The sequence below is a fragment of the Rana temporaria genome, chromosome 1 (genome assembly GCF_905171775.1).
Source record: "Rana temporaria chromosome 1, aRanTem1.1, whole genome shotgun sequence".
Lineage (NCBI taxonomy): Eukaryota > Metazoa > Chordata > Amphibia > Anura > Ranidae > Rana > Rana temporaria.
Genome location: NC_053489.1, coordinates 686,067,321 through 686,083,586, shown reverse-complemented (window position 1 = coordinate 686,083,586; position 16,266 = coordinate 686,067,321). Strand labels below are relative to the sequence as shown.

General features: G+C 49.1%; 1 protein-coding gene across 2 annotated transcripts in view; it reads left to right on the top strand.

Moving 5' to 3' along the window:
* The window catches only part of LOC120924717 (early activation antigen CD69-like), a 119,185-nt gene that overhangs the window by 18,970 nt on the left and 83,949 nt on the right, over positions 1-16,266 (top strand). For both annotated transcript variants that reach the window (XM_040335730.1, XM_040335732.1), the window contains 6 exons: positions 1,051-1,152; positions 3,204-3,293; positions 5,717-5,809; positions 5,963-6,025; positions 7,254-7,402; positions 7,521-7,621. In XM_040335730.1, coding sequence (XP_040191664.1) covers positions 1,051-1,152; positions 3,204-3,293; positions 5,717-5,809; positions 5,963-6,025; positions 7,254-7,402; positions 7,521-7,621 — 598 coding nt within the window. The remainder of the gene's footprint in view (positions 1-1,050; positions 1,153-3,203; positions 3,294-5,716; positions 5,810-5,962; positions 6,026-7,253; positions 7,403-7,520; positions 7,622-16,266) is intronic.

The following is a 16,266-nucleotide window of genomic DNA, read 5'->3' as shown; positions in this document are numbered from 1 at the left end:
TCTGTATGCTTTTCCCGACGCGCAAAAAAACACATATGCTCGGAAACAATTTGACGCATGCTCGGAAACATTGAACTTCTTTTTCTCGCCTCGTTGTAGTGTTGTACGTCACCGTGTTCTTAAAGATCAAAATTTCAGAGAACGCGGTCACACAAAAGTTCTCTGAAATTTTGAGCGTTAAGAACGCGGTGGAACTCTTGAGCTCCCATGAAGAAGAAAAATAAGACATTCTGATGGAGTTCCAGTTATAGAAAGCCATGGGATCATAATCCTAATTGCCTGGCTATCAAGCTGACCCTCTGGCATCAATACCCATCTGTGTATTTGTTGTAGATCAGTGACTCAAAGTAGCAAAGCCAGCTCCATGTTTCTCTGATAAAAGTTCACTTTAAACTATAATCCATCATACAACCAACTTCTTTGGCTCTGATATTTTGAGTACAGGCAGTCCCTGAGTTACGAACACAATGAGGACTGTAGGTTTTTTTCGTAAGTTGAAGTTGTTCGTAAGTCGCAACACTGCATTCGTAAGTGTAACTTCCGCCTGTGCATGGATGTGGGATGTTCCGGGAGCCTTTATGTTATCTGGGGCTCTTCTGGTCATGTAGTACTGCAGTGTAGGATGTGTTCGGAGGTGTTCAGAGGTCTCTAGGACCAGCGTGGAGCACAAGTGGCTGCATTCAAGGCCGTTTGCAAGTAGGAGTCGTTCGTAACTCGGGTGTTCGTAACTCGGGTGTTCGTAACTCGGGTGTTCGTAACTCGGGGACTGCCTGTATATCGATACATTTGTACTTTATAAAGTATCTTCATAATTTCCCCCTTTTCTAAATAAAGGATGTTGATATAGACACAAATCACACATAGCTACTAGCAGTGTTGGAGGACTTTGTCCTAGAAGTAAAAGGGAAGTTTTCGGGTCTGAGCAGGCAGTTCAATATAAAGGTGTGATGTCATATTCCGTATATGAGGTTTATATGTCATGTTATCCCAACAGAATGCTCAGTATGAGGGTGTGATGTCATAAACTATTTACAGGTCATGTTATCCCAGTCTCTCCACAGGCAGAAGATAAGAGTTTACTGTACACTCCGATCAATAAACCCAACAGGTCAGCACAGAAGGACAACACAACCACCACCAAGACCCAAAAAGGTGGGAATTATATCATCACCTAAATACTAAAGAGCAAATGTAAACCACCCAATGTTCATTTTACAGTTGGAGCAAATGATAAAATTCGGATGCACACTACCCAATTAATACATCTTTAGGAGAGAATCAGCCAATGAGGTGAAAGTTGGGAGCGTAGAGATGACTTTAAGAGCTAATGGAGTAAAGACGCGGTGTGATTTCATATCACGTCATCACTCAGAGCCATTGTGGGGAAAGCAGTGTGTTATATATGGGGGCATACATTTATTGTTATTGTCTCAATTTTTAATTATTTTATGTAAAATAATTTGAGGCAATGTGCTGCCCCTTCAACCCAACTGTCCTAGACATTGCACCATGAGTGTACTGTATACAGAGGTCCCTACAGTCACTTAGCCACCCGGCTGGCTTCTCAGGAGATCTCCCGGACTTGCTGACCTGTTGCTGCTGTGCTCTCTCCTTGCTCCTGTGCCACCAGGAAGGGGTTCCTCTGTGTGCTGTGGGGGATCTTTCTAGCACCCAAGCCCCAGGCCTGAGGTTACCCCCCCAGTCTAGGGGCACCCTCAAGGGCCCCCGACAGCCTCCTCAGCACTCCATCTCCATCTTCCACCCGACTGCCCCCTACTGATCAGCTCATGCTTTTGTATGAGGTAAACAGACCCCCCTTACAGCCCCTTTCTGCTGGAGATTGGTTAAGGACCTTATAAATATGCCAAGCAGCTCCACCTGGTTTCCACCCACTACATCTGGAAGCTTCTCCAAGGTTCCAGAACAGGGGGAAGCACCAGAAAAGCTACCCGATGAGTCATCCAGCCTCCCTGCATCACTCAACCCTGACCCAGATTCAGCCCAAGCTTGGCTCTCAGCCAAACCAATTTGCCTATACTACAACTACAAAGCACACTAGCTAAAAAGCGCTGCACTTATAAAGTAGAGTTCCCAGGAAGTAGAGACATAATTGGACCACATGAGCATCCATGCAGGATCTGCTGCTGTATGTTATCCAGATCAGAAGCAGAGACTATTTGGGAAGTGTTCCTGAGTTCTCCTAGTTTAATTGTTGCAGTTTATGTGTTGTCAGGTGCAAGTGCCCTTTTACTTGTTGGCCCTCTTTTGATGATGTAGTGGGTGGAGTTAGTATCCTTTTCTATGCTGGCTGTGGGTGGGGTTTGGTGGAGTTGGGGTATGGGAGCACTGATCAGCACGATGTAGTGATGTGATTTGAGGAGAGATAGGGGGCCCTCTTCAGCACTGAACTGCCAAGGTGATCAGTGGGGACACCTAGGAGACAGATGGAGAAACCTTGCCACCCCTGACCTTGGGTCTAGCAGGTCCTTTGGCTTGGTTTAGGTGACAGCCCTCATGCTGGTAATATACGGGTAAAGTTGGCCTAAGGCCAGCAGAGGGTGACACAATATGGTGGAGTTTCTCCATAAAGGCAGGTATGTGACTCTCCTGTTTGAAAAAAAAGCGGGGCATGACCTGAGCCAGCATGGGGAGGACAGTTGCCTGATAAGGGACCCTTGGATACTGTGTGTGTATCTGAAGTCTGGTGAAAGAAGTATCTCTGTCCTATTGTTATTATCTCACATGCACAGTGCTAGATAGCTAGGCCTGTGCAATTGTATGTGTGTATGGGTAACCTTGCAGTATATTATTAGGTAAACATCTTTATTTAAAAAATAGTTTATTTGCAGCTTTTGTTACCTTTGTTATTGGCTGTTCCTTCTGGTCTGGGATTCTCTAGCTAGCTTTAGCACAGAGCTCAGTAAACAGCATAGAGTAGCCAGGTTAGACATCTGACAATCTATAGCGAATCCAAGGTCCAGTTGCATGGCAGATTGGAAACCATTAGGGACTGAAAAATAGAACAAATAGCAGAGCTGGCTACGACAAAATATAAGAGTACTGTATTCATGGAATAGAAGAGTACTGTGTACAGAGGCCCCTACCCTACCATCACTTTGCACACACCCTAATGATGATACTTGCTGTGACATGTTATCATATTTCTCCTATACATCGTACTCTATATGTCTTCCTTCTTTCAGAACATCCTCCGGCCTACGAAGATCTTAAGATTCCCCGCAAGTCTACAGAAAATGGACATACCAGACCAAAGACACTTTTGTTTAGACAATGTGAGTCTACACACAAGGGACATAGAGAGACCTTCCCTCATACTACGTTGTTTTTTTTCATGCTGAAAAATGATCGGGTGTACGCGGCATTAGGGTCGGTTTTGGTATAAAAGCTTGCCTATAGGTCTGTACAAATCAGATCCTCCTGGTAGGAGCTCATTACATGAATGCAAGTGAAAAATACGAAATAATTATTTAATCTACAAATTTGACTTTTAGAAATGTCTCTCTATCATTCTCTGTCATTGGCTTTCAATTACCCAATGTATGAGTTCCAAAATACTAACAAAAACCTGCAAAGTCATCCGCAACTCTGCTTTCTAGCTCCCTGGTCAACTCCTCCCATGCTTACCTCCAGGACATCTCCAAAGCCTCTCCCACCCTCTGGAACCCCCTTCCCCAATCTGTCCAGAGCCTCTTCAAACCCTATGGAACTTCTACCCCAATCTGTCCCAAAGCCCTCCTATCCTTTGAAGCCCCCTTCCCCAATCTGTCCAGAGCCTCTCCCCTCCTTTGGCACTCCCTACCCAATCTGTCCAGAGCCTCTTCCATCTCTTGGAACCCCCTACCCCAGTCTGTCTAGAGCCTCTCCCACCCTCTGGAACCCCCTATCCCAATCTGTCGAGAACCTCTTCCATCCTTTGGAACCCCCTACTCAAATTTGTCCAGAGCCCCTCCCACACTTGGAATCCCCTACCCCAATCTGTTCAGAGCATCTCTCATCCTTTGGAACTCCCTACCCCAATCTGTGCAGATCCTCCCCCACCTTCTGGAACTCCCCACCCCAATCTGTCCAGAGCCTCTCTCACCCTCTGGAACTCCCTACCCCAAATCCCTACCCCAACCTGTCCAGAACCTCTCCCATCCTTTGGAACCACCTACACAAATGTGTCCAGAGCCTCTCCCACCCTCTGGAACCCCCTATCCCAATCTGTCCAGAACCTCTCATTCTCTCTGGAACTTCCTACCTCTATCTGTCCAGAATCTCTCCCATCCTTTGGAACCACCTACCCAAATGTGTCCAGAGCCTCTCCCACTCTCTGGAACCCTCTATCCCAATCTGTACAGAACCTCTCCCACTTTCTGGAACTCCCTACCCCAATCTGTCCAGAACCTCTCCCTGTCAGAAACCATGAATCAGACCGAGACAGAAGTACAGTTAAGGCTCCATGCACACAGAAGCTGATAAACTGCAGTTTATTGGCGTTTTGGCTTTTTTTTGGCTTTTTTTTAACAGCCCATAAACTGCACTCTATGTTAGCCTATGTGTCCATGTGTTAATGAGCAGTGGAGTTTATGGGCTTTTTCTGAAAGCCAGAAATTTGCATTCAAAATGCAGTTTTTCGGCGGGCAAAAATGCAAAAATAAACGCTAATAAATGTTCAAAAAACGCAGCTCGCCAGAGATTTTTAGCGTTTTTTTATCCTTTGAAAAAAAAGCTAAAAAACGCTACACTGAAAAACGCTAATAAACGCTATTGCAAAAACGCTAAAAAACGTTGAAAGGCTGCCTGCAAAGCTACTGGCGTTTTTTTTATAGCTTTTTTTTAGCTTCCAGTGTGCATGGAGCCTTAATCACACTTGTTTAATAATAATAATAATAATAATAATAATAAAAAGATAAACAGAGTAAGTGTAGTCAAAACATAGCCTGAGTTCAGGAACCGGATCGGATAGTCAGCCAAGCCAAATGTCAGAGAGCCAGAGATATACGTAGTAGAACAGCAAGCTGGATCTAGAGCCAGAAAGTACGTCAGCCAAGCAAGTCTTCAACAGGAATGCAGGAGAGAGTCTCTGAGATGTTGACCAAGGCGAAGGCAGGACTGATGAGCAGAATCATCAACAGGTGAGTCACTGTGGAGAGATAGGAGCTGGCAACTAGCCAACAGCTGAGCGGCCAGCACAGAGAAGGAAGGGCTGAGCCCAGCCCTGATACTCCCATCCTTTGGAACACCCTACCCAATTGTGTCCAGAGCCACTCCCACCCTTTGGAACCCCCTACCCCAATCTATCCAGAGCCTCTCCCACCCTCTGGAACCCCCTACCCCAATCTGTCCAGAGCCTTTCCCACCCTTTGGAACCCCCTAACCCAATCTGTCCAGAGCCTCTTCCATCCTTTGGAACCCCCTACCCCAATCTGTCTATCTCCTCCTCTGCTCACCTTTATTCAAACCCTGAAAATCATCACTTTAGGGAAGTCCCTCCCACCTCTACATAACAACTGAACTTTTACTTTCTCCATCGTCCCAGCTCCACACAGTTGTCACCCTTTGCATCATTTGCCCCACCCTTTTAGATTGTAAGCTCTCAGGACCAGGGTCCTCCTAACACCCTTTTGTCCTGAATTGTATCCCATATATTTTGTAAACTGTTGGCGCTCTATACATCTTGATTAATAATACTGATAACAATTCACTTTTTCAGTTTCAGATGGAAGACATGTAAAGCTTCTGTTGGGTGTGCTCCTCGCCATCTGTCTGATTCTCCTGATTACTGCCATATCTCTGGCGGTGGGATGTGAGTGCAGTCCATGTATCCGTGTATAAGGAAATACACATATAGACGTGCAGAACAATATAATGATGGGTGGCTGTAGCTGGGATATTGTCTGTCTTCATTTGTAATTCAGCATTGAGGTGGGTTGGATTAAGTCTCTGCTTCGATTTCCAGGCAGAGAAGCACAGGATTCAGGCAGTAGAGCACCAGGAACTTCGGGATCAAATCAATCATCAGGTAATGTGTGGACCTGCCCTATTATTTATCTTCTGATTGTGAAGGCCTTAAAGCTGAACTCCGGGGGACGAAAACACCATTTGATTTAAAAAAGGTGCATTCCTCGAAGGGGGTGGCTTAAGCACACTAGGGCAGCACACTTCACCTTTGTATTTAAAAATGATAGCATTTTCATAGCAGAAAATAAGCCACTTGACAGCGAGATGGCACTAATGATATGTAGCACCATCTAGTGGCAAAAAACAGTACTTTCCATTTTAAATCAGTGAATAACACTTTTCAGAACAGAAAATATCCTAATAACAATTTGCTTCATTGTCCCATTAACACATGAAAGGAGTGCTTGCACTTTTGTTGGTCGATCTTTTATAAAAAAAATGTTCTCTCCATCATTACTGACTGTCTCTATTATTCCATATTACAGGATGGTCTCTTTTGTGTCCAGCTGTTTCTTCACCATTACTGACTGTCTCTATTATTCCATATTACAGGATGGTCTCTTCTGTGTCCGGCTGTCTCTCCATCATTACTGACTGTCTCTATTATTCCATATTAAAGGACAGTCTCTCCTGTGTCCGGCTGTCTCTTCATCATTACTGACTGTCTCTATTATTCCATATTACAGGACGGTCTCTCCTGTGTCTGGCTGTCTCTTCATCATTACTGACTGTCTCTATTATTCCATATTACAGGACGGTCTCTCCTGCGTCCGGCTGTCTCTTCATCATTACTGACTGTCTCTATTATTCCATATTAAAGGACGGTCTCTCTTGTGTCCGGCTGTCTCTTCATCATTACTGACTGTCTCTATTATTCCATATTACAGGACGGTCTCTCCTGTGTCCGGCTGTCTCTTCATCATTACTGACTGTCTTTATTTTTCCATATTACAGGACGGTCTCTCCTGTGTCCGGCTGTCTCTTCATCATTACTGACTGTCTCTATTAATCCATATTACAGGATGGTCTCTCCTGTGTCCGGCTGTCTCTTCATCATTACTGACTGTCTCTATTATTCCATATTACAGGATGGTCTCTCCTGTGTCCGGCTGTCTCTTTATCATTACTGACTGTCTCTATTATTCCATATTATAGGACGGTCTCTCCTGTGTCCGGCTGTCTCTTTATAATTACTGACTGTCTCTATTATTCCATATTATAGGATGGTCTCTCCTGTGTCCATCTGTCTCTTCATCATTACTGACTGTCTCTATTATTCCATATTACAGGACGGTCTCCTAGATGTCCGGATCTCTGGATCTCCATCAATGATAAATGTTATTTCCTCTCTGAGAATAAGATGACACGATCACTCAGTGATAAAGATTGTACAGAACGTGGCTCCAGACTGGCCCAGGTGAAGGAGAAGACCCTACAGGTCAGTGTCGGGGTCACTGGGTTGGGTGTGGAGTGGACAGTAACTTGTGTTTCTCAAGAGACATCCAGGAAGGTGATAGGAATAAGATGAATAATGTATTGTGTATTGTGTTATCCAGAGACTGGTGACCATCACAGGGAAGGAATTCTGGGTCGGATTAACCCAATATCACTCCCATGGTGGAGTGTGGACAGGAAAATGGGCAGATGGCAGCATGGAGTAAGTATCTCAGGACTTATTTATATTAATCATTAGATACACACATCTCTTACTCTTCCTCCTTCCTCTTCCTCCTCCTTCCTCTTCCTCCTCCTTCCTCTTCCTTTTCCTCCTCCTCCCTCTTCCCCCTCCGTCCTCTTCCTCCTCCTTCCTCTTCCTTTTCCTCCTCCTTACTCTTCCTCCTCCTTCCTCTTCCTCCTCCTTCCTCTTCCTCCTCCTTATTGTTCCTCCTCCTTCCTCTTCCTCCTCCTTCCTCTTCCTTTTACTCCTCCTTACTCTTCCTCCTCCTTCCTCTTCCTCCTCCTTCCTCTTCCTCCTCCTTATTCTTCCTCCTCCTTCCTCTTCCTCCTCCTTCCTCTTCCTCCTCCTTATTCTTCCTCCTCCTTCCTCTTCCTCCTCCTTACTCTTCCTCCTCCTTCCTCTTCCTCCTCCTTACTCTTCCTCCTCCTTCCTCCTCCTTCCTCTTCCTTGTTGGATTATAATTGACAATACCTACTCCATTTTGATCATACAGCATTCATTTTAGAAATTATAGAGAAAATCTGTTTAGAGGTAAAAATATTTAGAAGGGATTTTCATACTGATGACATACTTGTCTATTTAATAATAGGAGGAGTCTGCGCTGTGATTACACTAGTGACAAACAATATTATATTGGTGATAGTGGAGGGAGGGGGGTGGATGATGGAATGAAAGGAATAAAAGTGTGCAAATGCAGCAAAAATATCTTACACAGGGGTGAAACTAATCCTGTTTGGACCAAGTGATAAACCACAAAAGGGGAATATGTAAGTGAAGGAGTGATCTACCTCATGTGTACTCAAACACATAGGGTGGAATAAGTGAAACTCAAAACAATAATATTCACAGTGAGGTGAGGAAATAACTGATGCAAACAGCAAATGAAATAATGCCAGAATCCAGTCAGTGGAAGGGTGCAACCCAATCTTCAAATCATGCAACCTACACCATAGAGTGAAGTAACCAGCTTACCTCCTAGTTGATACTCACACGTGAGGTAAATAGCTGATACTTCTGGTTGGTTGGATGTCCTCTTTGACAGATTGCAATGTTGGACCATACATGTGGAGAAAGAGTGAATGTATATTGTGGGTAGACTTCCTGTCACTCCAAGGACAGAAAACGGGAACTCTCTAGGATACAGTACACAACTCACATTGGATTAAAGGAAGGAATGCCTGTCTCCACGAACGCCGCGCTCGTATCCCGATCCTCTCGTGGTAAACGCTCAGCACTCAGCTCCTCATAGGTCCATAGAAGCGGCCGCTCATGGTGGAGATGGGGAGCAGAGAAGGGAGAGGAGAAGGAGGGAGGGCGTGTCGCATGAGCCGGCACAGCACAACAAAAACTTTAATGACCGATAAAAGTAAAAAACTTACAGTAAGTAGATAAAATACGGTCGCATCTCCTACGAGCACCGCACTCGTCTGCCGTCTGTTAGGATGTTGCTCCCGGTCAGTACTCTAAGTGTTCCCGACGCGTGTTCGTCACATCACGTGACGAACACGCGTCGGGAACACGCGTCGGGAACACTTAGAGTACTGACCGGGAGCAACATCCTAACAGACGGCAGACGAGTGCGGTGCTCGTAGGAGATGCGACCGTATTTTATCTACTTACTGTAAGTTTTTTACTTTTATCGGTCATTAAAGTTTTTGTTGTGCTGTGCCGGCTCATGCGACACGCCCTCCCTCCTTCTCCTCTCCCTTCTCTGCTCCCCATCTCCACCATGAGCGGCCGCTTCTATGGACCTATGAGGAGCTGAGTGCTGAGCGTTTACCACGAGAGGATCGGGATACGAGCGCGGCGTTCGTGGAGACAGGCATTCCTTCCTTTAATCCAATGTGAGTTGTGTACTGTATCCTAGAGAGTTCCCGTTTTCTGTCCTTGGAGTGACAGGAAGTCTACCCACAATATACATTCACTCTTTCTCCACATGTATGGTCCAACATTGCAATCTGTCAAAGAGGACATCCAACCAACCAGAAGTATCAGCTATTTACCTCACGTGTGAGTATCAACTAGGAGGTAAGCTGGTTACTTCACTCTATGGTGTAGGTTGCATGATTTGAAGATTGGGTTGCACCCTTTCACTGACTGGATTCTGGCATTATTTCATTTGCTGTTTGCATCAGTTATTTCCTCACCTCACTGTGAATATTATTGTTTTGAGTTTCACTTATTCCACCCTATGTGTTTGAGTACACATGAGGTAGATCACTCCTTCACTTACATATTCCCCTTTTGTGGTTTATCACTTGGTCCAAACATGACCAGTGTACTTCGGATAGCTCCATTACCCCCCAAAACCATCACACCCCCATTTGTTAACATACCTTAACCCCTTTCTAGATTAACGAGAGACACAGATTTTTGTTGGAGTAAATTGGCCACGACAGCCAGTTTTTTATTTTTAAAGCATAATTAATTTAAATAAAATAATTAAATCACACTAACTTTTCCTTAAACAATTCAATAAACACTTTTAATAATAATAACCCAGCTTGTTGGTCTATGACGGTAACCCGGCTTAAACTTCCTTTCTTTAACCTTTAACCTTACACTGCGAAAACATTAACCATAACCGGCCCCCAGCCGACCCAGCTCGGAGACGAACCTTTTTCCACCGCAGTGCAACCATCACCGTATTCCAGCAGACACCGTTCCACTGGAATAATCCCCCATAAGTGTCCCATCCCACCGATGAGCCCACCACCATTTCCATCCCAACTGTAACTGCCACCATCACAGACCAACGAACACCGCCAACCCCACTTCACAGCTGCCATGACGAACTCAACCTTCCGACCTGAAAGAAAAGAAAACACACAAACGACACCAAGAAAACACACAACACATAGGGAGGGTGGGTGGGAAAATCCTTCCTCCCTGGTCTTTTCCTCCCGCACTTTTCCTCTGAGTCCACGCCTCCCCTTTATATAATACCCCTCCCCTCTCCTCTCAGGCTGCCTTTTCTTGCTCCTCCAATCAGCTCCCACCATTTATTTAACTCCTGCTTGCCCTACCTCCACACAGTCATGCCTGGCCCTGCGTTATTTTGCTGTGCTGTCTTTCCACTCCGGGCCTCCCTTGACCAGTGTACTTCGGATAGCTCCATTACCCCCCAAAACCATCACACCCCCATTTGTTAACATACCTTAACCCCTTTCTAGATTAACGAGAGACACAGATTTTTGTTGGAGTAAATTGGCCACGACAGCCAGTTTTTTATTTTTAAAGCATAATTAATTTAAATAAAATAATTAAATCACACTAACTTTTCCTTAAACAATTCAATAAACACTTTTAATAATAATAACCCAGCTTGTTGGTCTATGACGGTAACCCGGCTTAAACTTCCTTTCTTTAACCTTTAACCTTACACTGCGAAAACATTAACCATAACCGGCCCCCAGCCGACCCAGCTCGGAGACGAACCTTTTTCCACCGCAGTGCAACCATCACCGTATTCCAGCAGACACCGTTCCACTGGAATAATCCCCCATAAGTGTCCCATCCCACCGATGAGCCCACCACCATTTCCATCCCAACTGTAACTGCCACCATCACAGACCAACGAACACCGCCACAGCCCGAAATGGTAAAGCCTTACCCTTACGGGCCCCTCCACACCCGCAGGGCCCTCTGGATCCCCTCCTGTAAATCTAAAAACCACAACTCCATACCCACATCCGATAGGTGAATACCATCTCTGCGGAGGTATAGACCCACGTTCTCCTCCAACTCCAAGTGTCTCACCACTAACCCCCCATGTCTCACCACAAACCGCCCAATTACCTTGTTGACCTTAATCCGCCCCTTGTTCACCCTCACCACTGATCTCGCCATGCGCCAGGTGGTCCGAGCGATGATGTCAGACCAAACCAGTAGCATACTGGGATACGCCGCGCGAAATGTCAACACATCCGCCTTAACGGCCGTGATCAGGTCCCCAATAGGCCTAATTCCTAAGTCATTCCCCCCTACATGGAGAACTAGCACATCAGGAGAGCGGTCCAGTCGGGCATAATGCTGCACCTCAGGCAGCACCCTGCCCCACTCCATACCCCTGATCCCCAGCCACCGAATCCTAGCCACTCCCCTAGGGAAACCCAGCTGCCTGCCCTCCGGCCTCGCTTCTGCCCTCCTAGCCCCCCAGTACACAAATGAATGCCCCAGAATCCAAACGAGGCGCTCCTGAACACCATCTGCAAAACAAACAACAACATTTCAATGACAATATAATGCAACATGTCAAACGATTCACCTTCAGGCTCCTGCCCCTCCCGCCCCGACTGTTAAACCATCACCATATGAGGTCTAACGTACGACCTGAATCGTCTAGATTCCCACCTGCCTATACGCTTTATAGCCGCCTCATCCAACCCGCACCGAGCCGCCTCAGTAGCCGCCCCGATGCGGAAGGAGTGCGAGGCGAACTGTTTGTCCTCAAAACCGGCCACCCGTAAACATTTCCGGAACACCGCTATGAACTGGAACTTGGATACAAATGACCCATCCACATGCATTAGCAAGGGCCCCTCCACCCCCGGGCGAATGGCCAAAAACTCCCCAACCACCCTTACCGGGCAAATCTCCGACCCTTGTAAAGCATATAAACACACGTCCACCCCTTTTCCGGCCTGATCCGTTTTTGACCTGCGCAACCTAAATACCACCCTACCTTCCCTCACGTGCACGTCCGTGACTAGCAACCCCCCCCCCAACTGTTTTAGAGGGGCAAACCAATTCCCCCACCCGGAATGCCCCGAAAAACGCGATAGAGAAGGCCGCCCTAAACAAACTCACCTCGTATGCCGACGAGCATACCTCAACCAGCACCCCACAAATCGCCTGTAAAATGTTAAAGGAAACTGGCCTCCTTGAATCCCTGCACCTATGGCCCTTTCTGTAACCCTTCATCGCCTGCTTTATCCAAAAGGACTTAGTAAAATCCACCCTGCCTTGTAGTTTAAACAAGAACGCCAGGGCCGTTAGCTTTTTATCCAGTGCAGAAACTGACCCGCCTCCCTCCATGTGCCGAGCCGCAAAGTACAGTACCAACCAACCCATTTCAGCATCACCTGGCTTCCCCTCCGTTAAGCGCATGTAACTGGACCACTCCTTCCAGACCTTTGCATAAGCCGCCCACGTGGCCCCACTCACCGAGCGCCTGATCCATGCTGCTGCTGTTCCGAGACAATCCCCCACATCCAACCCGGGCAAGGCACCCCTTCTCTGTCTGCCAGCGGGGCCAACTCTCTGAACTTGTCCCACTGAAAGCGAGACAGCGCATCAGCCAGCCTGTTGTCCACACCCGGAATATGCACAGCATACATGAATATGTTCCACTGCAGGCATCTTAAAACCAGATGGCGCAGCAACCTAACCACCGGCAAAGAAGAGGCGGTGATCCGGTTGATGACCTGAACCACTCCCATGTTGTCACAGTTCAGTCTGATCTTCAGATTCCTGCACGACTCCCCCCACAACTCCATGGCAACCACTACTGGGAACAGTTCTAGCAACACCAGGTTCTTCACCAGACCCGTCCTGACCCACTCCTCCGGCCACCCTTCCGCACTCCACTTTCCCTTAAAGAATGCCCCGTAACCTGTCGACCCGGCCGCGTCCGTGACCAGATCTAGATCGAAGTTACTCACCGGGCCTTCCATCCACAAGGACCGGCCATTGTACTCCTCCAGAAACGAATGCCATACCTGCAAGTCCGCATGCAGCTCTTTTGTCAACCGGACAAAATGCGTTGGTACCTTAACCCCTGCAGTAGCCGCCGACAGCCGTCGACTGAACACCCTCCCCATGGGAATGATGCGGCAGGCAAAATTCAATTTGCCCAACAGGGATTGTAGCGCCCTCAACTGCACTTTGTGGCGCCCCAACATACCTCTAATCTCCAGCCGGAGATTCACCACCTTTTCCACTGGTAACCTACATTCCATGGCCACCGAGTCCAACACGATCCCTAAAAAACTCAATTCTGTAGTCGGGCCCTCCGTTTTGTCCGCCGCCAACGGAACTCCGAACCTTTCTGCAACATGCTGCAGCGTTGCAAGCAATGTCGCGCACACCCTGGAAGACGGGGGGCCCACGCACAGAAAGTCATCCAGATAGTGGATGACCGAGTTCACTCCTGCCACATCCCTGACCACCCACTCCAAAAAAGAACTGAACTTCTCGAACAGGGCGCACGAGATGGAGCAACCCATGGGCAAACACTGGTCCACATAGTACTTCCCCTGCCACCGGCAACCCAACAGCCAAAAACTGTCCGGGTGTACCGGTAACAAACGAAACGCGGCCTCAATGTCAGATTTTGCCATGAGCGCCCCCTGCCCGTAACGCCTGACCCACTGCACCGCCGCGTCGAACGATGTGTACGACACCGTGCATGCCTCCGGATCAATCGCGTCATTCACCGATCCCCCTTTTGGGAAGGACAAGTGGTGGATGAGGCGGAACTTGTTCGGTTCCTTCTTGGGCACCACCCCCAGAGGCGAAACCACTAGCCTGGTTAGGGGCACCTCGTCAAACGGCCCCCCCATCCTACCCAACTCCACCTCCTTAGCTAGCTTGTCTGACACCACCCCCGGGTTCTCTAGAGCGGACCGCAAGTTCTTAGCCAGGGGTGGCACCTCCGACAAAGAACACGGAATGATAAAACCGTCCGAGAACCCGGAGGCGAGCAGCGCCGCCGCCGCCCTGTCCGGGTATCTATTTAGAAAAGGACGCATCCTTTCCCCCTTCACCGGCGTCATCCCTTTTGTTCCCAGCCTCCCCTGCTCTCTTTCCTTTCTTAAAGCATCGCGACAAGGGATGACTGCCGCCGCAACCTGAACATTCGTGTCTAAAACGACAGGTTCCTCCATATGTGCAGGAACCTTCGTTAAATCTCCAACACACCCCCCACTTTTTTCCGGCCGGCGGTCCCGAGGTGGATGTACCTCCGGCCCCCCCCGAAAAAAACTGGTTCTGCGTCCGCGGAGCCGACATCATGCGCATCCACAAGGTGATGTCTTTGTGGTCCCACCGAAGCGAGGGACGAACCGCCCTGCGCTGACGAAATTGCTCGTCATAGCGCAACCAACCCGTCCCCCCATAAACCCGATGCGCTTCCCCAATCGCGTCCATGTAGCAGAATAACCCGGAACAATGCTCCGGGTTCTTCTCCCCAATGACGCTGGCCATTATTGCAAATGCCTGCAACCAATTTACAAATGTACGGGGAATAAGCCTGTACCTCCTCTTCTCCTCGTCCTCCTTCTTGGAGTCATCCGGCTTCACTCTGTCCAGATTAAATTTTTCCAATGGGAGGAGGGAGAAGATTTCTATGTACTCACCTTTCACTATCTTGTCCCTCACCTCCTGCTTCAAGTGCGCCCCTAAAGGGCCCTCGTAACACACATAAACTTCACATTTCGCAGCGTCAGCTATGCGCACCACATCAGATCTGACCACTGCTGGCTTGTCCCCCCCCGACTTCTCCCCCGATGTGCTGCTATCCGGGACCGGGCCCGACCCCCCGGTGAGGGGGACGTCCGCCACCACCGCAGGGGGTGCCGCCGCAGCAGCCCCCGCCCCCCCCCCCACCCATGGTGACACCTGCGGATGAGATTCCAAACCCCCAGAAAACCTCTGCACCAGATCCCGCAACCCTTTAAAAAATTCCCCAAGTCCCGCCGGTGCCCCTGGTGCGCCAGGCGGGGTGCCCGACACCACAGGTGCAACAGCAGGGGAAGAAACAGGGACCCGCACACCCCCCCCCCCAGCAACATCAACCCCCACCCCTGCAGCAACAACAGGCAAAACCCCCCCACTCCCCACCCCCAACAACCTGCATAAAACAGACGCCATGTCCCCTTCCCCAGAGTGAGCGCGCTTACCTTGCCGGCTGGATGCGTCTCCCACAGCCCTCGGAGGCCCGTCTACCGCCGGCGACACCACCGCGGGATCATCCACATCCGATTCGGAGGCCTCCTCTTCCGATCTGGCTGGAGAAGCAGGCGTCCTCAGCGATGTCAACCCCCCAGGCGGATCCTGCCTGTGGGTCGCGGACCCTGGCCTAGTTGCCGGGCGACCTCTGGTGTGGGACCCTGCTGTCGTAGGGGCGGGACGCCCGTCTGTCCTCCCAAGGCCCCGACTAGGCCCCGCCGCGCCATCTTCCTGTCTCGGGGATTCCGCCCCCCTCTCGCTCCTGGAACCGGCGGCCGCGGAAGAATCCAGCCCTCCGGCCGTGTCACGGCTATTCCCCTGGCGAGTCCCCCCCCCTCACGACATCCAGAATAGAAGGGGAGACCGAACGGTCCCTGTGTCCGCGGCGTGCAGGCGAGGTACGGGCGCCATTGTTACCCGTAGCCCCGCCCACCGAGCCCCCCCGACGTCGAGGATTCCGGTCCGCCTCACCCCCAGCAGAAGCATTGGCGCGCTTAGCCGGGGGGGGCGCCGGGTCCACATGTGGGCTCCTAACAGGGCGCTGGGCTCTGGCTGTTGGGCTTGGGGAGTAACGCTCCGGGGCCCTGGACCTCCGAGCGCGTGGCGACCGCATGTAAGTCTCGTCCGACCCCCCCCGCCTCGTCCCGCAGCAGCTCACCGACCTGAGCCTCCAA